At 45.6% G+C, this 22,648-nt stretch overlaps 3 protein-coding genes across 10 annotated transcripts; all 3 read right to left on the bottom strand.

Moving 5' to 3' along the window:
• Positions 1-948: 948 nt before the first annotated feature.
• On the bottom strand, positions 949-4,377 carry LOC119006650 (thioredoxin-interacting protein-like). 2 transcript variants are annotated; one of them, XM_037075584.1, is made up of 7 exons: positions 3,679-4,377; positions 2,854-2,929; positions 2,622-2,769; positions 2,060-2,272; positions 1,853-1,981; positions 1,317-1,436; positions 949-1,219 (listed from the first exon to the last, which is right to left on the bottom strand). In XM_037075584.1, exons 1-7 carry the CDS (start codon positions 3,944-3,946, stop codon positions 1,172-1,174), a joined length of 1,002 nt encoding a protein of 333 aa, XP_036931479.1. In that variant the 5' UTR covers positions 3,947-4,377; the 3' UTR covers positions 949-1,171. The 2 variants fall into 2 exon arrangements, with proteins under 2 accessions (XP_036931479.1, XP_036931478.1); XM_037075583.1 differs by having other exon boundaries at positions 1,317-1,643; positions 1,835-1,981; positions 3,679-4,367.
• Positions 4,378-5,133: 756 nt separating this feature from the next.
• On the bottom strand, positions 5,134-14,068 carry bnipl (BCL2 interacting protein like). Of its 6 annotated transcripts, none has more exons than XM_037075762.1 (10): positions 13,929-14,068; positions 11,373-11,453; positions 9,125-9,192; positions 8,554-8,808; positions 7,936-8,136; positions 7,580-7,682; positions 7,006-7,137; positions 6,782-6,868; positions 6,566-6,664; positions 5,134-6,445 (listed from the first exon to the last, which is right to left on the bottom strand). In XM_037075762.1, exons 2-10 carry the CDS (start codon positions 11,411-11,413, stop codon positions 6,421-6,423), a joined length of 1,011 nt encoding a protein of 336 aa, XP_036931657.1. In that variant the 5' UTR covers positions 11,414-11,453; positions 13,929-14,068; the 3' UTR covers positions 5,134-6,420. The 6 variants fall into 6 exon arrangements, with proteins under 6 accessions (XP_036931657.1, XP_036931654.1, XP_036931651.1 ...); XM_037075759.1 differs by lacking the exon at positions 13,929-14,068 and adding an exon at positions 13,696-13,915; XM_037075756.1 differs by lacking the exon at positions 13,929-14,068 and adding an exon at positions 13,384-13,613.
• A 965-nt stretch (positions 14,069-15,033) lies between these two features.
• prune (prune exopolyphosphatase) lies at positions 15,034-21,717 on the bottom strand. Of its 2 annotated transcripts, none has more exons than XM_037075847.1 (9): positions 20,789-21,717; positions 18,567-18,674; positions 18,293-18,447; positions 17,350-17,534; positions 17,061-17,219; positions 16,842-16,933; positions 16,488-16,646; positions 16,273-16,363; positions 15,034-15,591 (listed from the first exon to the last, which is right to left on the bottom strand). In XM_037075847.1, exons 1-9 carry the CDS (start codon positions 20,825-20,827, stop codon positions 15,341-15,343), a joined length of 1,239 nt encoding a protein of 412 aa, XP_036931742.1. In that variant the 5' UTR covers positions 20,828-21,717; the 3' UTR covers positions 15,034-15,340. The 2 variants fall into 2 exon arrangements, with proteins under 2 accessions (XP_036931742.1, XP_036931741.1); XM_037075846.1 differs by having other exon boundaries at positions 18,293-18,495; positions 20,789-21,703.
• Positions 21,718-22,648: the final 931 nt, after the last annotated feature.

Genomic DNA, 22,648 nt, shown 5'->3' with positions numbered 1-22,648 from the left:
GTTTCTGTCATTTATATTATTTGGATTAATTATGAAGCCTCAGTTAAAATTAGTTAGGTTGACTGTGAGCTAGCATTAGCATTAGCTCTCTGGTTCTAAATGTGGAAGCAGAAGAAGAAATGTGAGCATTGGCGCTGACTCAGATCTGAGTGACTGCCCGGCCTCCACCAATAACAGGCAGCCACGTCTCCACTGCTGACCAATGAGAGAGAAGACAGGACAACATAAGTGTGTGTGTGTGTGTGTGTGTGTGTGTGTGTGTGTGTGTGTGTGTGTGTGTGTGAGGTTTGTAGAACAGTAACATGACGAGTTTCTGTCTTCAGGGTCACACTGATTTATACAATAATCATTAAATATACATTTATCTGGAAATATATGCACAGTAGATAGAGCATATACAGTACACACTGTAGATACTGTACATACTGTGTGTACTGTAGGTACAGGCAGTATATACTGTGTGTACTGTAGGTATATTGATTTGATTTGTCCCGTAGGGAGATTTGTCTTCACTGACAATACATTACACGTCTCAAACAACAATGGTCACTACATACCTACCAACAATAAATGACATCCACAATAACAATAACAACAATGACATCAGTATATACTGTGTGTACTGTAGGTATATACTGTATGTATTGTGTGTACTCTAGGTATATACTGTATATACTGTTGAGTACTTGTGCAGCTCCAGTGTGTTGCTGTAATGAGGTCAGAGGTCAGACGGACGTCTCTGATGTGAACAGCTGCAGTCGAAGTAAACAACAGAGTCAGATTACACTGCTGACACACACACACACACTTGACCCAGATTCAAACATGATTTCTTCAGTACACACACACACAGAATGTACACACACAAGGTACACACTCAGGACTCTGATTGGTCCTTGCAGCCAGGTGAGATTGGTGATGATGTCATGAAATAAACTGACGACAAGATTAAAAGACTGAAACTGATTTATTGTTTGAATATAAAAATAAACTTCTGTTCTTATTTACAGAATATTTACAACAACATTTAACGACAAATATAAAAAACACTTTTAACAACCTGACAAAACTGCTGAGTCATCGTCATGGAGCTGGTACAGTCCTGGTCCTGGAGCTGTAGGTCCGAGGGATCGGACCCGACGGGGGCGGGGGAACCATGAGGTCATCCTCCTCAGAAGACCTGAACAGTCTTAGGAGGGTTCACTGCATCCTGATCCACCTGAAGACCACAGAAGAAGAGGTTACGGAGATCTGTCCTCTGATGAGGAGGACAAATCTGGAGCTCTGAACCTGGTCCGAGTCTCTGATGGTCTCACCTCACTGTAGGCAGGGGGAGGGGAGTGGTACAGTTCAGGCGCTCTCATGTAGAGCCCCTCCTCCTCGTCTTCCTCGCCACCGTCGTAGTCGTGGAGGAGGGGGGTGCGGGGGCCATCCACCCTCAGGTCTCTGTGGATGTTGCTGTAGCTGGGCGGGGCCGAAGGGAAGGAGGACCAGCTGCTCAGGGACCCGGTCTGGCTCATCAGGGACTCGGCCTGGCTGCTCATGCTGCTGGTCCGGCTGCCGACGCCGCTGAACGGGATCGTCCCAATGACCAGAGGCAGCTCCAGCTCCAGCTTCTTACTGCCCGGGATGTGCAGTGAGATCTGAGGGAGGAGGGGGTGGAGCTTAGTGTCTCACCTGATTCAGGTTACATCATCTCATCAGAAAATGTCTAAAACACTCTCATCGACTTCTAAGGGACCAGAACCAGGATCTGAGTCAGACTAGGGCCAGGGCGGGACCAAGTCTGCCTGTATTGTTTCTTACTGAACTATGCTGATGTCATCAAACTCACCCTGAGGGTGTAGTCCACCTTGATGATGTCACAGCCGAGCAGCGAGGGCTTGAGTTTGGGGACTCTGATGGTCTTCCCCTGCCACATGTCGCACATCCCGGAGATGATGTGGTTTCCTCGGACCGCCAGCAGCTTCTGATGCAGCTCCTGAACAACATAAAGAGCCTGTTAGAACCGGTCTGGACCATCAATGGACAGGAAGTGACACTTGTGTCTGTGCTTCACCTTGATGCGTCCGTCTGCGACGTATGAGGTTTTGGCGATGATGGCGGCCTTCGGCACGACGATCCGTGAGCAGGTGTTCTCAAACTTGGCATTGATGTGGATCTCTTCTCCCTCGCAGAAACCCTTCCTGTCGATCTGAGCGCTGATGGACACCTGGCCGTCAGGTATGAACATACAGGTGACCTTCTTCTGAGCGGAGGCTGCAGCCGGAGCCTGATTGGACAACACAGTCTGTTAGAATTCATACCTTCAGCTCCATCTACATCTCCTGACACAGACCAACAGGTTGTCAGCCCTCAGTTCTGACTGACAGGACTCAGGTGTGGAACCTTCGTATTGAATTTATTAGGTTGTGTGACTGTGAACTGAAACACTAAGTCAACAGGAAGTTTAAAGTCATGGAAAAGTGACAAAAATGACTTAAGGTGGAAACATGAAAGTGACGATTGATTAACAATCAGCTGCTCGACCAGTGGCTGACTCAGTTCACCTGCTGACAGTTTCAGACAGTTAAAGGAGCAGAACTACGTAATGCTCCTTTAACATGTGGACGTGTTCGTACCAGCAGGTCGGGTCGGTTCACGTCCAGCGGCTCCTCCACCTCGAACTCCCTCTCACACTGCAAAGCATGCTGGGATGGCCTGTCCAGCACCGCCCTCACATAGTAACGCACGTAACCGAACTTTCCTTTGTAGGACGACACCAGACGGCTGAAACCAGAGCACAGAGTGTCAGATCAATAATCAATGGCTGTGGTCAGCAATCAGATCCACTGTGGTCAGGCAGAGTCTCACCCGGCTGCCGGCAGCTCAAAGCCAAAATGGAAGCTGTACGTTTTATCAGCCTGCAGCAGGAAGCAGCCGTCAGCATCTGCGGGCAGAGAGGCTCATGAGCAAGGCATCAGCACTGACAACACACTCATTAAAGGTGCAATATGTAAGAAATGAGCGCCTGACGGGGCAGCACATCAACAAGGTAACCGCTAACTGCTGCTGTTCGCTGTTTAGCTCAGTTAGCTGTGCATCTAGCAGTCCAGACTAGGAGCTCAGATATCCGGGCCTGTCAGTCATGACATCAGGTCAGTGCTAACTGGTTAGCATGCTAACTTCAGGAGAGTTGGAACATAGATGTCATCAGATCAGAACTTTGTTCTGTTCACAACTTTAATTCTTAATGTTTCCAACTAAAATTCTTACATAGTGCACCTTTAATACACAAACATGTTTAAAACTCCAGACTTTAATAAAACAGTTTGAACTTTGAGTGTTTGACAGGAAACGTGACAGATACATGATGTCATACACCTGCTTCAATACACACTATATAACATATTATATCATAACACATCATATTATAACATATTGTGGAAATAAAGTGAGAGTCAGAAGAATTATTTCACTGACATCAATAAAAACAGGTCGATTCTACAAACTGCCATGAACCTGATTTATCTGCTTCGCTGATACTTTTATTGATATTAAGTCCGAATATTTCATATCTATCATTTATCATCTACCATGTGTTTATATTATATTATTGTCTATTCTATTCTGTATTAAAGCTTAGAGTTGCTCTGAACATATTTGTGTTATTATGATCAAACTTTGTGTCCTCCTCACCTTTGCTGAGCACCTCCTCCAGCCTCAGCTCCTCCTCATACTTCATGTACTCCACCTCCTGGCTGCGGGTCTTGCGGTTCTTTCCGCCGCGGTGCTCCACGCGGGCGCAGCCGGCGGCGGTGACCCTGAGGCCGGTCACCCTGCAGGGCTGAGCCGCCTCCAGCCGCACGGAGCCGGACAGCTTCTCCCCGCTGCTGTAGAAGAGCCGGCCGGGGTCCGAGAAGAGAAGCTGGAAGAGCCGGAGCTTGTTGACCGGAGCCAGAACCATGACGGACTGACAGGAAGTCAGCTACAAAATAAAACTATTTCAACACGATGTAAATAAAATAAAAGAGACAACAAGTATTGAGTTAAATTTGATGAACAAATCTAGACTGATGCAGTAAATCACGCTTGGAACACATATATCGCTGCTGCGGTCGCTCGGCTCTGTTTGTGTGTCAGTAAACGGTCCTGGGGTCTTTTATACCGCCGCTCCGGCTCTCCGGTGTCCCGTTACCGCTCATTGAGCTGCACGTGCTCAGTGTGTGGACACACGGAGCAGCGGCGGGACGGAGCTCCGTGATTGGTCACATCGGACAGCTGGGCCGAATGCAGCCAATGAGAATGCCGAAAGGACGCATGGACAGCTAATGTCTCGGAGGGGGCGGGGCCTATGACTGCAGCAGCAGAGTCATCAGAGTGAGAATAGAAACAGAACAACTGACCTCTGAACACACAACTGTTTATATGTTAATAATGTTCATTATGTTTATATGTTAATAATGTTCATTATGTTTATATGTTAATAATGTTCATTATGTTTATATGTTAACAGTGTTTATTATGTTTATATGTTAATGTTTATTATGTTTATATGTTAATAATGTTCATTATGTTTATATGTTAATAATGTTTATTATGTTTATATGTTAATGTTTATTATGTTTATATGTTAATAATGTTCATTATGTTTATATGTTTGTAATGTTCATTATGTTTATATGTTTGTAATGTTCATTATATTTATGTTTATTAAGGTATATATGTTCATAATGTTTATATTTTATGTTTATATGTTATATATGTTTGTTTTCTATATTAATGTTTATGTTTATAATGTTAATGTCTTATATGTCAAACGTTTATATATTTTTGTGTTTTAATGATCATATGAAGAACAGTGACATCACTCACATGGTCGTTCTGCAGTGGCTCAGTGGTTAGCAGGGTTAGCGTAGTGTCAGTGAATCTCTGGCTGTCGACAGGAAGTGATGAGCATTTTTTTTCTTTCTCATTAATTGAGCTTGAAAGTTGTTCCCTAACCTCAGAAACTGAAGAAATTGTGTAAAATGCTGCTAAAGTAGATCTTGGTTGAGAGAGAAATGTTAATACTGTTGATAATTAAAGTTTAACTTAAAGCTGTTTCAAATTTCAATGGAATATGATGACTAGAATTCATAAATGCATATTTAAATATAAAAATTTGTATTATACTTTTTGTATATTTATTTAATTGCTTATGAGCAGGAATGAAACAGAGTGAACAAACAAGATGTGAAGAGCGACAGGTGGAGGTATTTTCTACAAGAATCTAAATCTGTAAACCTGAAGGAGTGATCAGTTCCTCTCAGACGATCAGTTAATGATCAGAGGAAGCACCATAAGATCGTAAATCATATCCAGCTAACCTAAACTTCATGTTTTCTCCAGGTCATCCACGTCCTCCTGCAAGTGACTGAGAACCACAGAGTAACTATGGAAGCCTGTAAGGGCCAGCGAGCACAGCTGAACATGTCGCCCTCTGCTGGTGAAGAGGAGCCGCTGGTGAAGAGGAGCTGCGAGGAGTTCAGCTGTGTTCATTCACTGCGTGTTTTTTCTAGACTCTGGTCTGACTGCAGGACTCGGTGGTGAAGTGATCGCAGACACAAACAGAAACTAACAAAGTGAAGCTCGACATGGAGATGATCAATTTAAAGGTGGATATTAAAATGTAAAACCAAAGATGTGAACCACAAACATCATGTGAAGAAGGTTAGACTGATGCTTTTATAAACACACAGGTGAAACAGGTGAAGCTCTTGCTGCTGTTACTTTACTCGTTTCCACAGATCAAATAAGATTCAGGAGCACGTTTTGTTCCTCAACCACGAAAATATTGAGTTTTTAAATACGAATATGGAACATAAAAGAGATCTGTGTAGAAATGTTGTAAAAGCTCAAGCAGATAATTAACGTCACCCAAAGATCTTGCAGGAGTCACTGAGGACCGACGAGTCCTTCAGTAGGTTCTGATTCTCTGTACAGAACCGGAGCACTATAACACACACTTCAGGATTTTAAAGGAGAATGACTCAAATGGACCCAACAGTATTTACATGATGGATTTTAACAGACCAACAGTTTGAATCAGGAAACCTTCTTTGGCTTACAGCCACTCTAACATGTTCATTACATCATGTTCCTGCAGCAGCTTCACACCTCAAACCATGTTTGAGTATGTCCTGAACACCTGGGGAGGGTCACCTGTGTGGCACAGGTGTTGGAGGCAGAGCTGCAACATTGGCAGCAACACTTCCAAACATCCGACAGCGTGAGGTGGTGTGGAGCTGATCAGGTTTGGTGTGGTCAACATGAAGCCCAACAGGAACCAGACAGAATAAATCAACCTTTTTCTGTACAGGATGGAGGTCAGAGGTCATCGGGCCGACAGCTTCCTTCCCCCATCAGGACCATCTGCTGACCTCTGACAGTCTGAGATCGTCACCGGTTCAAATTCTCATCAAAGCTGCAGAAACACAAGAGACGAGTTCAACAGAGTGCAGCAGAACAGGGAGGTGAAGGAGAAGTTCTGGATCAGTAGAACTCCAGCAGAATCAGAGCAGAATCAGTAGCATGCAGTTCTTACCGGCGTATGGCGTCAGGTATCTGCAGCCTCTCTGTGGGGATGAACTGTGACAGCTCCTGCAGACTCTGGACGAACCGGATCTTCCTGCTGAACTTCTCACTGGAGACACCAGACGACAAAAAACCTCAGAGTGTGTGTGTGTGTGTGTATCTGTCTGTGTGTGCGCACATGTGTGTGCGTGTGTGCACGTGCGCGTGTGCGTGCATGTGTGCAGACCTGATGAAGGGTTTGACAACGGTGATCAGTGCTTTGATGTACCAGGCAGGATGGACGACCAGCAGCCCCTTCAGGTCCTTCTTCAGCCTGAAAACAGACATGACAACAGTCAGATCACTTCTCATCAATGTTTTCTCTCTGGAGATGTTCACAGTTTATTCAGCCATCAGATGGGGTGACAGCTCCGCCCCACTGGACTGTCCTGATGAGTGAATTCATCGTACCTCCTGTCGATGGAGGTGTAGCACTGATGGAGCCACTTTATGGCCGGCAGCTTGTTTCTGGGAGCCATCGCACACAGGTACACCAACAGGTAGTTCTCTGACACCATGAGGTCCAACGTCCCCACAATGTACCTGTACACACACACACACACACACACAACACACACACACACACACAGAATAAGTTCTGATGAAACCCATCACTGAGCCTCGGCTCCTCTGTGGACCATCAGGCCTCCAGCGCCCCTCAACTTCTTTAATCTAATAATCTAGTTTTTCATTCAGTAAACCAGTGGTGTCAAACTGATCCAGTAAAGGGCCGCTGTGGCTGCAGGTTTTCATTCCAACCAAGCAAGAACACACCTGATCCAAATTCCAACCAAGCAAGAACACACCTGATCCAAATCAGGTGTGTTCTTGCTTGGTTGGAATGAAAACCTGCAGCCACAGTGGCCCTTTACTGGATCAGTTTGACACATGTGCAGTAAACAATAACAGACTGACACAATGTTTATATTATTATTATATTTTACATTTTTACTGAAATGTTATGAAAAACAGAACACGAGCTCACCTGAACAGATTGTCCATGACGTACTCGTAGTCCTCCACTGTGTTCTCTGGCAGGTAGCAGGAGGTGAAGAGGATGATGGCATTCATCTCATCTCCATAGTAACCTGAGAACCAATCAGACATGAGTCACTAGCCCTAATCACACTGCCCACAGTGTTCACACGCTCACACAGGTGCAGCTTCACGCCAGAGCTGCTCGGTTCTGTGTGAACAAACAGCGGCGGGGAATTGTCAAACGTCTCTGTGTGAGATGTGTGACTGTTTCATTTGTGTTGTTTCAGATTTGAGCACATCATATCATTACATCATGTTAAACAATCATACTGAAACATGACAGACTGAGCAGTGACCTCTGACCTCCATGTGACAGGACCTGTAGGTACGGCTCCAGCACGCTCATGTTCACATTATATTCATGTCCGGAGATGCAGAACCTTCTCCAGCGCCGCCCCCTGCTGTCCACCTGGTCCAGGTCCATCAGACTATCTGACTGCTCCCTCGGGCTACTGGCCATGGCCCCGCCCCCGGCCCCGCCCCTCGCCATCCTGGGGAGATCATCTGTCAGAGAGAGGTCAGAGGTCAGCACGGATATTGTGATCTGTTTCCTGTGGCCCAGTGTTCATCCTGTTCTTTCTGCGTGCACAAGCTGTGGTTCTGATCTGTTACACCTGTGTGTCTGATGCTACACAGATGACTTACTGCTCTCCACCTGAGCTCCACCTGAGTTCCACCTGACCTCCACCTGAGTTCCACCTGACCTCCACCTGAGTTCCACCTGACCTCCACCTGACCTCCACCTGAGTTCCACCTGACCTCCACCTGAGTTCCACCTGAGTTCCACCTGACCTCCACCTGAGTTCCACCTGACCTCCACCTGACCTCCACCAGACCTCATTACGTTACGTTTCTTCAAACTTCAGTCCTGGCTGACTGGGAAACAGTGTGGTCACCATGGTGACAGCAGGCCTGTCTCACCCTCCCACTCCAGGTCGTGCAGGCTGTCTGGCAGAGTTCCTGTCTCGCTGTCTGACGGCGTCTCCAGAGCCTCCAGATTGATGTCGAGTGACAGAGCCTCGTCCGGTGTCGCTGACAGTGCGGCGGCGGTGAAGCCGTCGCTGCTCAGGTCGTGCGAGTCTCTCCCGCTGAGAGTGAGACTGAGAGATGGGGCGACCAGGCGCTTCTTAGCTCCGCCCCCAACTGTTCCTGATAGGGCGAGACTGGTGGGTGGGGCTGAGGGGAGAGGAGGGTGGGGCCAGATAAGCAGAGGACAGAGGTCAAAGGTCTCTACTGCAGCTCCACTTGCTGACTGCTGCAGAGACTCACTTCCTGTAGTTACCACACCTGCACACACCTGACCGTCAACTCACAGCACAGAAATCATTCACAATCATTCATTTTATACATTTCTTCATAGACAAACAAATCTGCAACACAGCAAACAATATTAAGTCAATTGTTTATGTTTTTAATTTTGTTCCTCGTTGTTTTCTCAGACTTTGTGTCCAACAAATACATTTAGAGGAAATAAGAAAGTTCTCTGGGTCACCTGAATGCTGTTTGCCACCTGATGGGCTTTCTGCCTCCTCTGGACTCCCACAATCCTCTGGGAGAGGCCTGAACCCCCCCAACAACAACACAAGATAACAGAGTTAAATCAAATTAAATCAACTCAACTTTATTTATATAGCACCTTTCATACATATAAAAATGCAGCCCAAACTGCTTTACATTAAAAGAAAAGAAAATTAAACAATCCCCTAAACCGCAACAGTCCCCGCACCCTCGTTCATGTAACACACACACACACACACACACACACACACACACACACACACACACACACACACACCCTTGAGCACACTGCATACTACACCAATACGTACACCCCACCCATCCCCCCACAAGATAAAATGGAGTATGGCTGAGCACTGATAGACCAAGTGAAGAAACACCATCTTACGGGAGCCATCCCCACTGAGAGCTGTCCAAGCCCACGACTACAGGGGACGCCACCACAGAGACCACCCCGACCCAGACAGATAGGGGCCCATACCACGGCCGTAAAGCCCTGGGGCAGGACTCCCCAACTATCGAGGCCTGGGCACCCCCCAGGGTGGCACCCCCGCAGGCAGGCCAGACAGAGCTCCCGGAGTGGAGGGCCCCCATCAGGAGAACACTGGAGCTGGAAACTAAGAGACAATAAATAACATAAGTACTAAAAACAATGAAAAACCTCCTAAAACAACTTAAATGAATGTTAATATAAATTACTAAGAGCAAAACATAACTTTTAAGCACTAAACCCGTGAAAGCAGCATTAAAAATAAATGAGTAAATAAATAAGTAAATAAATAATAATACCTTTAAGAAAAAAGGACAAAGAAAAATGACAGGACAGCATAAATGAGTAATACTAAATGAGTAAAAGGGGACTCAGTTAAAAGCTAAATTAAAAAGGAGAGTCAACAGCATCAACAGACTCAGTGGCCCTGAGGCCCTCTGGCCGCTTTAATGCACGGGCTTATCTGGGCTGAAGCCCAGGGGCCTCCCGAGTTCAGGGGCCTCCCGAGTTCAAGGGCCTCCCGAGTTCAGGGGCCTCCCGAGTTCAGGGGCCTCCCGAGTTCAGGGGCCTCGGGATCACATAACACATCGGGATCGTCACCTGTAATACCTGTAAGAGGGATCTGTGCGCCAAAGGCGGTAACCCAACTAATAAGTCCACACAGCACGGCATCATACTCCAGCAATGCCGTGTGTTTGGTGCACTTAGCAGCACCAGTGCTAGCATTAGCACAGCTGGTAAAATTAAACAACTGGCCAACGTCACTTTAGTATTTACATCAACGTCATTTATGAGTATTTGTTTGTTGAGGACTTATTTGAGTATTGTTTACTCTCAGCAGTGAATAATTAAGATTTATATTAATAAACCTGAAATTTTATTTTAAAAACCAGGTTGTATTCTTTTCTGCATTCATGTACTACTTGTTTTGTTATGTTATGATATGTTAATAACAATATTATGGAAAACTCACTTTTGTAAAACATCCATCATACCAAACTGTCACGCCAACAGGAAGTCGGCCATTTTGATTTTCCTTGCCATTTTCACTCATTTCCATGCCTCGAACTTTAACAAACTCCTCCTACAGTTTTAACACCACAGTCTACAAATTTGCTCAGTTTCATCCTCAGACCTTGAACATGTAAAGTTGTCTTTTGCGTCCATCGAACCTGATGACCGTGGTGGTGTGGTCCATTTCAATGCTTCACCATAAGCATGAAGACCTTACAACTTCAACATACAATTTCCCATCTACACCAAAATGCTCACATATGTAGAGGTTATCACCCTGAATACATCTATGCATCAATACTGAGTCATATCCGTAACACTACTCATTTCATACAGCAAGTCAGAAAACATCATCTGATTTGACATTCACTGCCCATTTTCTCCACATCATCCTCTACAACATCACATGCAGTAACAAGTGCAAAAATCCAGCGGAGCTGCAGCCCGACGTGCGTGGACTGCGAGGGCCTGTTCACCTTCAGCTTTGACTGTTTCTATATCTGCCCTCATATTTTGATTGTATTGTACTGCATGTACCTGCTGCTGTGATGACCTAGTTTCTCTTTGGGGATTATAAAGCGAGCTATCTATCCATCCATCCACCCACCCATCTATCCACCCATCTATCCACCCATCTATCCACCCATCTATGTTAGAACTTGTAAAATAACACAGAAACATATCAGACGTGTATGAGGTCAGAGGTCAGAGGTGACACCTGGGGAAGCCGTCATCCTGCCACTCCTCCCTCAGCTCCATGTCCTGGATGTTTGGGTGGCCTGAGTCTGTTACAGGAGCCCTGCAGGGACAAACAGATGAAGATCATCAGCAGCTGATCAACAGAGGCAGGCTGACAACAAGCTGACAGGAGGATGAAGAGGATGACGAGGATGAAGAAGAAGACGAGGAGGATGAGGAAGAGGAAGAGGACTAAATAGTACTGAATGGGTTCCGTTTTCATCTTCAGCAGCCAGCTGGACAACATGAGTAGACACACACAGCTGCTGACTCAGCACACAGAAAGTACAACACCTGAGAGACTCACCTGAGCTTCGACATGTCTAACACACACGCACACACATATTATGACCACCTGTCTAATATTGTGTTGGTCCCTTTTGCTGCCAGTACAGCGCTACATCATGGGCACCCTGACTGGTCTGTGGCTTTGCACCCAACAAACTGCAATGCACTGTGTGTTTGGACACCTTTCTATCAGAACCAGCATTAACTTCTACAGCAATTTGAGCAACAGTAGCTCGTCTTTTGGATCGGACCACATGGGCCAGCGCTCACTCCTCTTGTGCATCAGTGAGTCTTGGCCGCCCATGACCCTGTTGCCGGTTCACCCTTGTTCCTTCCTTGGACCACTGATAGATAGATAGATACTGACCACTGCAGACCTGGAACACCCCACAAGAACCGCAGTTCTGGAGATGTTCTGACTCAGTCATCTACTATCTGAGTTTGTCAAAGCTCAAACCCTCACGCTCGCACATTTTTACTGCTGCTAACACATCAACTTTGAGGACGACATGTTCACTTGCTGCCTGATAAATCCGACTAACAGGTGATGAAGAGACAATCAGTGTGATTCACTTCACCTGTCAGAGGTCATGAAGTGATGCCTGATCGGTGTAGACACACACACACATACACACAAGCACACATACACACTCTGAAGCCAGACTCCATTCATTTTTCTGTAATCTTAAGCTTCTTCCTGCTTTTCCTGTTAAACAAAGAGATGTGGTCATGTGACTCCCACCTGTCAGCAGGTATCCGTTTCAGTTCAGCGTGCAGTCGATCCACCAGCAGCTCGTCGTTCTAATACAATCTGGATCTGATCAGAGTGAACGGACCTGCCTGACTGCTCTGATTCTGCCTGTTCACACAGACACACCTGAGAAGGTGAGGGGCGGGGCTCTACTGTTCCTCTGTTTGTTGTTACTGAAGCAGAATGTTGAGACGCTTTATCTGACACACCCACCCGGTAACCACACCTGTGTACCTGTGTTTCTAGAGAGAAATGGTCCATTAGGGGTTCCAGGAGTGCTTAGGAGATCAAGAATGTGTTAAAGGAGGTTCTTCAAGTGAATGTGGAGGTGTCAGGGGTTCATCACATGGGATAACAGGGTACTTGAAGAGGTTCCAGGAGAGTCTGACCCAGTTCCAGGGTTTACCAGGCGGATGGTTCTGGATCATTCCATCAACCATAGACAGGCAGCGTGATGTTCTAACTGTGGACCGACCGGTCTCAAGTCACAGCCTAGTCCGTCAGACTCGTTCCAGTGGAAGTTCATGAGGAGAGCACACACTTCAGTTTTTAATGAAAGCCAGTCGGGCTGCAGAGATGCCTGATCGTACAGCAACAACAAACACGAGCCAAGAAAAACAAGACAAATCTCAACAAGTCAACAAACGAAGGGACAAAACATTTCACTTTCCAAACAGTGAAGCGGGAAGATACACGAGAGCACCGGAGGACGTCCAGGTGCTTGAAGAAGGTGATCAGTGACAAAGGAGAGTTCAGGACTGCTGACTGCTCACGTGGTTGAGCAGACAGAAAGAATATCATGAATAAAATCCCACAGAGCATGAACACACCGCCTACTCTGGGTTGTGTAGTTGTCATGGTAACGGACAGCAGCTTCCTGTCTGAGCAGCTGAACTGATGAAACACCTTAAGAGACGAAGAGATGGACGGGAAGTCAAGATCAAAAAGTTACCGAGGAGACAGTGACAGCCGAGCGTCTCTACACCTGGAGACAGACGGACAAGTTTCCAGTGGAGACACCTGGGTAGTAACAGGACACAGGAAGTCAGGTGACATCACTTCCTGCTGACCACAAACACTGAGACAACCCCTTCACTGACCATCTGGAAGAATGAACACCAAAAACCACAAACACCAACGATGTCAAGTCAACTTCCTCCTTCTACTGGAACAGGAAACACACACACACACACACACACACACACACACACACACACACACGCTTCGCTGTTTGCATGTGTGTGTGTTTAAGTATTAAACATACCTGTCCTCATCTGTGTTCCTGGCAGGGGAGCTCATGATGTCACAGTGATGTCACAGTGTGTTCTGACCAGCATGTGTAAGCGCCTGGACGAGTGTGAGGACCGTCCTCTCTCTCTCTGAGGAAGTTCCTACTTTGACTCAATGTGACTCTCTCTGTCTCTCTGTCTCTCTCTCTCTCTGACAGGTTTGGCTGCATTTCACAGCAGAGCGGCCGTCTGATTGGTCGATGCTCACCTCCTTTGTGCCAACAGGTGAGGCAGCAGGTCAGCATCCTTCCGACTTCATTGCAATGAACCAATCAGCTGCTGAGGCTGTTTGAGGTAGGCAGATGTCTCGGTGTCCTCAGGGTCCTGCTGCCCGCCAGGAATTCATGTTGTTTTATTAACAAGTTCACAACAGATTAAATATAAACAAAAACAAAACAAACTTGTTTCATTCTCGAATTTACTTTGGATTAAACTTTTATTAAAGTTTTTATTCTGAGTTAAAAACTATCTCAGCATGTCACTTCCTTCTCAAGATTCTACAAAATAAAACATTTGCTTATTGACTCCAAACTGAAAATCAAAAGAATTTCACTTGATTTCTCTGAATTCTGCTCTAACCCTAACCCAAATCCCAAAACTGATCTTTTATGATCTCATAAAGTCTTTGAGTCAAACACTTCACGTCACTATCATCACTTTCTTAATTCAGACATAAACATATTTAAATGTCTCAGGATTTTAAGTTGGACTTCAATTTTTGTTAAGTGTGTAAGTGTGGGTGTGTCAGATTAAGTCTGATCGTTTGTTTTAAAAAATACCTGAAGATCTCAAAGAAAAACGTCTGTTCCTCTGGTGACTTCCTGTTGCTGCAAACACATCACTTCCTGTCTGTTTCACAATTAAATCCCTTCAGTTGGTTCAAAAACAAATAGGAAGTGTTGATGTTGATGACATGTCAGGTGACCTTCTCTCTCTCTGTCTCTCTGTCTCTCTGTCTCTCTGTCTCTCTCTCTCTCTCTCTGTCTCTCTCTCTGTCTCTCTCTCTGTCTCTCTGTCTCTCTCTGTCTCTCTCTCTCTCTCTCTGTCTCTCTCTCTGTCTCTCTCTCTGTCTCTCTCTCTCTCTGTCTCTCTCTCTGTCTCTCTCTCTGTCTCTCTCTCTGTCTCTCTCTCTGTCTCTCTGTCTCTCTCTCTCTCTCTCTGTCTCTCTCTCTGTCTCTCTCTCTCTCGCTCTCTCTCTCTGTCTCTCTCTGTCTCTGTCTCTCGCCATCAGATGTTTCGACACGCTCACTGAGCGATGATGACATCACTGATAAACTTTTAACAATAAAAACAACTTTTAAATCAAACATTAATCTGTGAAGTACAAAACTGCTCTGACATCAACTTTATTTAATCAGTGATCACAGTTTTGATTGTCTAACTCAGGTGACGTCACTGACTGTTGTGATATCATCAAAGCAGTCTGTAGTGACATCACAGCAGCCTGTAGTGACATCACAGGTTTTGGTGTGTCAGAGAGGAAACAGTATTTTATTTTGGTGGGCTGGGCTGCAGCCAGTTGAAACAGTCCTCTCCATGTCTGTGGTACCTTCCTCGTCCTCACACGTCTGACAGACGGAGGGACAGCGTCCTGATGACGGACAGCTCAGAGGTCAGAGGTCAGTCTCCTCCTCTGTCGGCCATCTTGTTGAACTTGTCCTCCAGGTCCTGAGCACTAATGTGCGGCAGGCCGCCGTCCAGAGGACAGCCGTCCACCAGACTGTTCATTGGGGTCGGAGGGACCTGAGACTCCTCCTCTTCCTCCTCAGCGTCTCCAAGGCGACTGTCTCCCAGGCAACCGCCTGCGTCGCGCTCCTTCAGGCAGTCCTTAATGATGGGGAGGAGCTTCTTACGGGACGCCAGAGAGTTTCCTGAAAGAGACGAAGGTGAAATGTTTCAGCTGATGACTCTGAAGCTTCATTACTTCAAAATAAAACTTTATTCCAACTCTGCTGCTGCACATCCTGTTTGTTTCTTTGTTTATTTTTATCCATAAACAATCTCGCTGTGCTCCTATTGGTCAATGGCGCTGATGTCATAAACTCTGTTAACTCTTTTCATCTTCCTGTAAGGACGTCATCATGATCTCATTGTCTGACTGAAGTGATTTGTTATGTGTTCAATGACCCTGATGTTTACCTGATGTAGAGTTCTCAACGGGTCAGTACGCAAATGAGCCGGTCAGGTTGGGCCTCGGGCTTCCTTTTTTATAAAACACATTTCTTGCAGGTTGTAAATTATATATTGTTTGTTGTGAATCATCGCTGTTCATGTGTGGTGAAGAGTGAGGAGGTCTGCTGTCTGTCTGATCATGATAACAAGCGTATGAGGAAAACAATGCAGGGACGCGGGGGGTCGGGTTCGGGTCGGGTTCGGGCAGACAATTCACGCTGATGTGTCGGGCTGCGTCGGGTTCGGGTTTAAAAACCCGCGGGCCGGGTTGGGTTTGGTTGTAATTTTCAGGCCTGTTGAGAACTCTAACCTGATGATTCCTACGATTTCATCACATAGGTCAGTATCACCTGGTGAGCTTCAGAGGAGGCGGAGCTTACCTTGCCGATAGGCACTGATGTGAGGATGGGGGTTGCTGATTGGACAGAGGTTGAGGGCGGGGTTATGTGCCTGTTCCAGGTAGAGGCTCACCTGAGAAGGGAGGACACCTGAGTTGTCATGGCAACTAAAACTGTGACCAATAACCAGAACATGTAGTATAAGTAGTACACAGAGTGCTCGCAGTACTTGGTTTGTGTGTATCTGCAGTGTGTACCTCCTCCCTGCAGGTGGTGCTGTGGCTGAACACAGCGAGCTCTCTGATTGGCTCTTTGCTCTCAGTGAAGGAGATGGTCATCAGCAGCAGCAGGTCGAATCCAAACTTCAGACAGAAGGCTGAGAGCTCCGCTTCCAAGTCCGCTCTCTGCAGGAAGTCCTGACACACACACACACACAGTTAGTACAGTTGTACCTGTCAGTCAGAGTTCTGGGCAGCTCTCTGGCTACACCTGCTGTCAGACTGATGCCCCTGCAGCTGATTGGTCAACAGCCTCCAACAGCTCAGAGCAGGTAACTTTACTGTCACTGTAGTACTGAGTGTAGTACTGTGTGTACTGAGTGTAGTACTGACCTGCAGCTGGATGTAGAGGACGGAGACAGCGATGTTGAGACTTCCTGAAAGAGACTTCATGTCCTTCAACAACATCTGTTCAGTGTTCAGACCTGAGGAGACAAAACAGTCAGAATGCTGGAAGAAGCAGAAATGACACGTGTTGACAGAGACTCTGGACCACACAGTGCAGTACCACTACACCACTACTGCGGAAAAACACAGTTCTGTGTGACTGACCTGAGACGTCAAACTTGGCATGGTTCAGGTTCTGGAACAGAGCGCCTCTCGGTGGCAGAGAAGGGAAACGACTCTCCAACGCCGCCACAAACTCAGCGTCTTTAGGGGTCACTTTGCCTGCTGAGGGCGCCATGTTGACACAGTCCAGCACCACGGCCGCTACGCAAGGTACACACAGTACACAGTAAGTGTAAACACAAGAAACAGGTGATAAAACAAACAAACAAAAATCTAATAAATCCTCTGTGAAGATGAATTCAGGTGAGTTCAGGTGAGTTCAGGTGTTTACCGTAGAGCAGCTGGGCGACATCCTGGTTCAGGATTTCTGGGGCTTTTTGGATGATGCGTTCTGTTACCAGTGTAGCACAGGATCCCACCATCTCCACGGTAACAGGACAGGAATGGGAGGACTCTCTCTCCTGCAGGTGATGGTCGATCACCTCCACCACTGCCCCCTCCAGGTTACGGTCTGAACTGCAGGACAGGTACAGGCGGTAACACACAGTGCGTTTACATGACACTCGAGAAAACCAAATTACTGGGTTAGTCCGACTATGATCGGATCTTTAAGATGCATGTATACACATTAGTCTGACTAAAATCGGACCGGATCTGATTTCTCATAGTCGTATTAAAACACCTAGATTATTCGATTGATGGTCTCATTATTCCTGCATGTTTATGTTCCAGCGGATCTGATCAGATTTAGCATTCTGCACATACTCAAGATTTTTTTCCTGGGGCCGTGAGCCGGAAGTAGAAGGACGGCAGCGGCGTCTTTCCTCTGAAATAACCACGAGCAAGAGCGCCATTGTGCATCTAGTTTGTGTAATTATCATGTACACCATATACGAAGTGTATAACGATGTAGCTTCGTCTCGCTCTTCGTACACCATCTTTCCCGAATGCCGAGGCAGCTGGTGACGTAAAGAAGTCAGCCGGAGGTGGCTCTCCGTTTCCGCTAGTTGAAATGGGTACAGCGCCACCTATCATACCGGGGTATGACATGCTCCAGCCAGTAATTCGATTTTCTCACCGGCATGTATACTTGGATAATTGCAGTTGTCTGACTGAACAGCACAGTCAACTATGGCTGTAATCTGACTAAGATGTGCATGTAAACAGACTGACAGGTTTGAGAGCTAATCTGATGAGAAAGGTGTTTCTGGAGCCCTTTTTTTTTGGTCACTAGAGGTAAATACATGGGACACCTGTCAGGTGTTTGTTCCTACCTGGGCAGGACATTATGGTCAACAAGCGTCAGCTGCAGGCGTCTGGCACGCTGCAGTGCTCGCAAGTCGAGCTGGTCTCTGAACAGCAGCAGGTCTGGAGACAAACCGATCTGTCGCAGCAGGAAGACGTTGTCTGAGCGCAGCACCAGGTCAGACTGACGAATGTTGAGCAGAGGGACGGTGAGCATCTCACTCTGTACAGTCTGACAGAGAGACAGCCAATCAGAAGCCAGCGCCGTAGACACACACCAGCATTGACTGGTCAGAGTCTCACCTTGGACAGGAAGTAGGCGTAGGTCAGAGCACAGACCATCGAGTCCACGTCACAGGCTTCATTCCCCAGAACAACGTGGAACCCTGAACCAGCCTCACCTGAGTTCGCCTGGAGGACAGGTGTTCTTTTAGAACATCATATGATAAAATATCACAGAAGAAAATATGACAACTGCCACCAAAGACATCATCTTCATCTGAGCTAAAAGAAGGAAAAAGACTTTAGTCCAAAGACAATAAAACATGTGAGTTCACTGTAAAAAAAAACAAAAAAAAACAAAAAACATTTAAACAAAAGTCACAATTATTCTGTTCAATACGAAACATTTACCTGAGAAGCTCAGGACGACAACACGTCACCTGAACCTCCAGTTCTTCACTTGACATAATAATCAAACATCACAACTCAGCAAATCTACAATCGTTTCACTCTGATCCAGTTCAAACTGTTTGTCCAACAACCATCATCATACATCATCGCCACCAAACTAAAAACTACAGATACTAAAAACTGAAGTCACAACGACAAACATCCGATTCTCCAGTGTCATCCTGAACACACACACTCACTGCGTCCCTCTGCATCACACTTCATATCATAATACTGATATCATAATGTAATCTGAACTCTGACACTGATGTTCTATAAATTTGCTGTGTCATCAGAAATATGAATGAAGTATTTAATAAACATATTTTATACAGGTAAGTTAAATGAAATTGTATATCAAATATAAGGGCAGAAATAGAAACAGTAAAGTACTTTATACAATAAAATGCTTAAGTGGCTATAAAATAAAATATAATATTGACGTAAATGAAATAAAATAATGAAGTCGAAGAGAAAAGCTAGGTGAACATAAGGTGCAGTGTTTACAGTGATGATGACATAAAGCTGGTGATATGATGTGATGTGAGGTTGTGAAGTCTGAGAGTCTTTGTTCATGATCGCCAGCAGATTCACCAGCATCCTGTCCTCCACCACCTCCACCAGCATGACAAGCTCAGAGAATAATATACTATACAAACTGTACGATATATTAATATAAGACAGTTATTTACGACAACTCTCTCTGTAGAAACTGAAACGATAACATATTGAACAAATGTATGTGGAGCCCTGGAGGTGACATGGATGGGTTAGGGTCCATGTCAGCAGAGTTGGGGAAGCTACTTTGCAAGTGTAGCTCATAAAATTACATGTAGTTCAGCCTAAAAAAAATTAGCTTTAGCAACTACTTATACTCATTATACTCATTTAACTCAGCGTTAATTAAATCAACATATAGTGTATATGAAACCAAATATAATAGTCTACAAAAAATTCACATGCCAGCAGAAATATGCCTCTCAACTCAAGTTCTATTTTTAAAGAACAAGAGCTGATATTTTTGGTCAACAGCACAGGAACTTCAGAGGCACCAACACTGAGGCACTAGAACTAGATGCCGTGGCAGAATCGTTTGTTGACACGACACATGAGCAGTCTCTCAAAGTTCTTATCAGACAGCCGGTTCTGTTTGGCACTTAACAAAATCTATGCAACACTAAAAAGCTGCTCACATGCTGCACTGGCTGGGACACCAGTGTCGAACTTCACAAACACTTTTTTGGTAGAGATTTGAAAGCATTTTGTGGGGACTCATCAGGTGACTTCACAAAGGTTTCCACCTCATCCACTTTGTCATTCAAGAAAAATAAAATGTATACATTTAATTTTTTTTAAATAAAAAATGTGTTAGTAGCCAGAATTGTAGTTTATAAATTAAGTAGTTATACTTCAAAAAATGACCCAAAAAGTAGTTGAAATACTTGACACAGCACAAAATATGAATGTAGTTTAACTACCAGCAAATTACAGCAAATTGTAGTTAAACTATGTAGTTCAACTACATGTAGTTTAAGTTTCCCCAACACTGCATGTCACCTCCAGGGCTCCGGAAATGTAGAACTTAAGTGTAGACAATATTCAGAAACATTAAAATATAAGTGACAATATTGTTACTTGTTCTGTTGACCGGAAGTTTACTTTGAAAGTTGTGACGGACCGGAAGTCATACAGTTAACGTCACATCGTCCATCTGCTAGCAATAACTGAAATAACTGTCTGAGCTAACAGGCTAACATCTGGAGCGTATACACACATCCAGCTGTGTGTGTGTGTGTGTGTGTGTGTGTGTGTGTGTGTGTGTGTGTGTGTGTGTGTGTGTGTGTGTGTGTTACCTGCACGGCTCGGCGGCAGCTCGACAGAAACTCCTCCATCGTTTGTTAGCCGTTAGCCGCTAACTCCTCCACTCTGACCTCTAGCTAACCCGCTAACTACTCCTCAGACCCGTTAACGTCTCCGGTAACCGGGCAGTTCACCGAGCAGCGGGCTGTCAGTCAGTCAGCCAGCCACACACACACTCACTCACTCACACACACACCGGCAACAACCGCATGACTGTGTGTCGGTAATGTGCTGGGTGAAAGGTCAAGACGCATTCATTGTGCACGAAAAAGCTCGTAAATAAGCGCTTTCACTACTCGTGACCTCAGTCTGAACCACAGAGATTGAAACGGGTCAGCGACAGAAATAAACATATTCCTTAAATAAAAAACAAAACAAAACAGCGTGCAGGATAGAGAAAGGCTGATATTAGGTAACATTTGATGATCATTTAGCTGTAAAAGTTGTAACATTCACTATAACAGAGTCAAACAGTCCTTTGGGAGTTCTGCACTGATTATTGAATTATATTGGCCAGTCTGCCGGCTTCAATGTCAACCCGTCAGCTGTGTTTCCTTCACAAGAAGCTGGGCAGTAAACTCCAGACCCTGGGCTGTGTTCATGGGTCATGGACTCTCTCACATTGACCACAGCTCCTCCTCCAGCCTCCTCCTGAACACAGGCACCCCACCAGGCTGTGTGCAGTCCAGAGCCTCCACACATGACTGCACCCATCTACACCGCCAACTCCATCCAAACATTTGCTGATGACAACTGTGGTGGGCCTGACTGCAGACACTGAGGAGACAGCATACAGGCTCGAGGTGAACCATCTTGCGAGTTGGTTAGTAACCCTAACCCAACACTTCCAGGACAAAGGAGCTGATCATTGACCTCAGGAGAACTTAAGACCACTTCTCCCTCCACATACACGATAATGTGTATGTGTCAACAACCTCAAGTTCCTTGGAGTCAGCGAGTGGCGGCAGCTGCCATGGAGCTCTGACACTTCTCAGCGTGTCGAAAAGGCCCAACAGAGACTGTTTTTCCTCAGGAAGCTGAAACAGGCCTGGCTCCCTCAGAACCTGCTGGTCAACCTTTACAGGAGAACCATGGAGAGCATCCTGACCAGCTGAGCAGCGGTGTGGTTGCACAGCTGCCAAATGTAACGACCTGCACCGTGTGGTTAAAGCAGCCTGGCGCATCATGGGGGCGGAGCTTCCAGCACTGGACACTGTTTATGTTGCCAGGCTGCAGAAAACCAACAGCAGCGTCTGTAAGGACTGAACACAGCTGGTCACTCCCTACTGGACCCGCTGCTTCAGGCAGATGGATCAGGACATTAAATCCACCAGCAGACGGAGAACCAGCTTCTACCTCAGAGCTGTGACCTCCATCAGCCCCATGATGAACATCCACCATCTGTTCTGCACATTGACACAGTTAAAGCTGCTACGTCTGACATGTTTACACTGTGTCTTATTTGTTGCCTGTATGTATACAATGCTCAGCGTAAATGAAAACACCTACTTTGAAAAGTACCATTTTAAACAATATCTCAATGAACACAAAAACAATTTCCAAAATGTTGAATAAATAACTTATTTATATAACATCTCTTAAACTTATAACATGAAAGTAAGTTCAATAACATAACTTAGATTACACATTTTTCAGTTTTACTCAAATAAGGGCGATGCAAAAATGAGTACACCCCACAACAAAAACTACTAAATCTAGTACTTTGTATGGCCTCCATGATTTTTAATGACAGCACCAAGTCTTCTAGGCATGGAATGAACAAGTTGGAAACATTTTGCTCTCTCAATCTTTTTCCATTCTTTAAGAATGATCTCTTTTAGAGACTGGATGCT

This window comes from Acanthopagrus latus, chromosome 17 (assembly GCF_904848185.1).
Source record: "Acanthopagrus latus isolate v.2019 chromosome 17, fAcaLat1.1, whole genome shotgun sequence".
NCBI classification, from domain to species: domain Eukaryota; kingdom Metazoa; phylum Chordata; class Actinopteri; order Spariformes; family Sparidae; genus Acanthopagrus; species Acanthopagrus latus.
This window is presented reverse-complemented; position numbering and strand designations above follow the sequence as displayed.

What these genes read in the sequence shown, in the direction of transcription:
- LOC119006650 (XM_037075583.1), bottom strand. Translation starts at nt 3,946, where the DNA reads ATGGTTCTGGCTCCGGTCAACAAGCTCCGGCTCTTCCAGCTTCTCTTC. An exon ending in TTTGAGCTGCCGGCAGCCGG is followed by an intron (nt 2,770 to 2,853) that starts GTGAGACTCTGC and finishes CTCTGGTTTCAG; the next exon opens with CCGTCTGGTGTCGTCCTACA. An exon ending in TCGCAGACGGACGCATCAAG is followed by an intron (nt 1,982 to 2,059) that starts GTGAAGCACAGA and finishes TATGTTGTTCAG; the next exon opens with GAGCTGCATCAGAAGCTGCT.
- prune (XM_037075846.1), bottom strand. Translation starts at nt 20,827, where the DNA reads ATGGAGGAGTTTCTGTCGAGCTGCCGCCGAGCCGTGCAG. An exon ending in ACGCCTACTTCCTGTCCAAG is followed by an intron (nt 18,496 to 18,566) that starts GTGAGACTCTGA and finishes TCTCTCTGTCAG; the next exon opens with ACTGTACAGAGTGAGATGCT. An exon ending in TCCTCTACATCCAGCTGCAG is followed by an intron (nt 16,647 to 16,841) that starts GTCAGTACTACA and finishes TGTGTGTGTCAG; the next exon opens with GACTTCCTGCAGAGAGCGGA.
- bnipl (XM_037075756.1), bottom strand. Translation starts at nt 13,487, where the DNA reads ATGTCACCTGACTTCCTGTGTCCTGTTACTACCCAGGTGTCTCCACTG. An exon ending in TACACCTCCATCGACAGGAG is followed by an intron (nt 6,869 to 7,005) that starts GTACGATGAATT and finishes GTCTGTTTTCAG; the next exon opens with GCTGAAGAAGGACCTGAAGG. An exon ending in GTTGTCAAACCCTTCATCAG is followed by an intron (nt 6,665 to 6,781) that starts GTCTGCACACAT and finishes TGGTGTCTCCAG; the next exon opens with TGAGAAGTTCAGCAGGAAGA.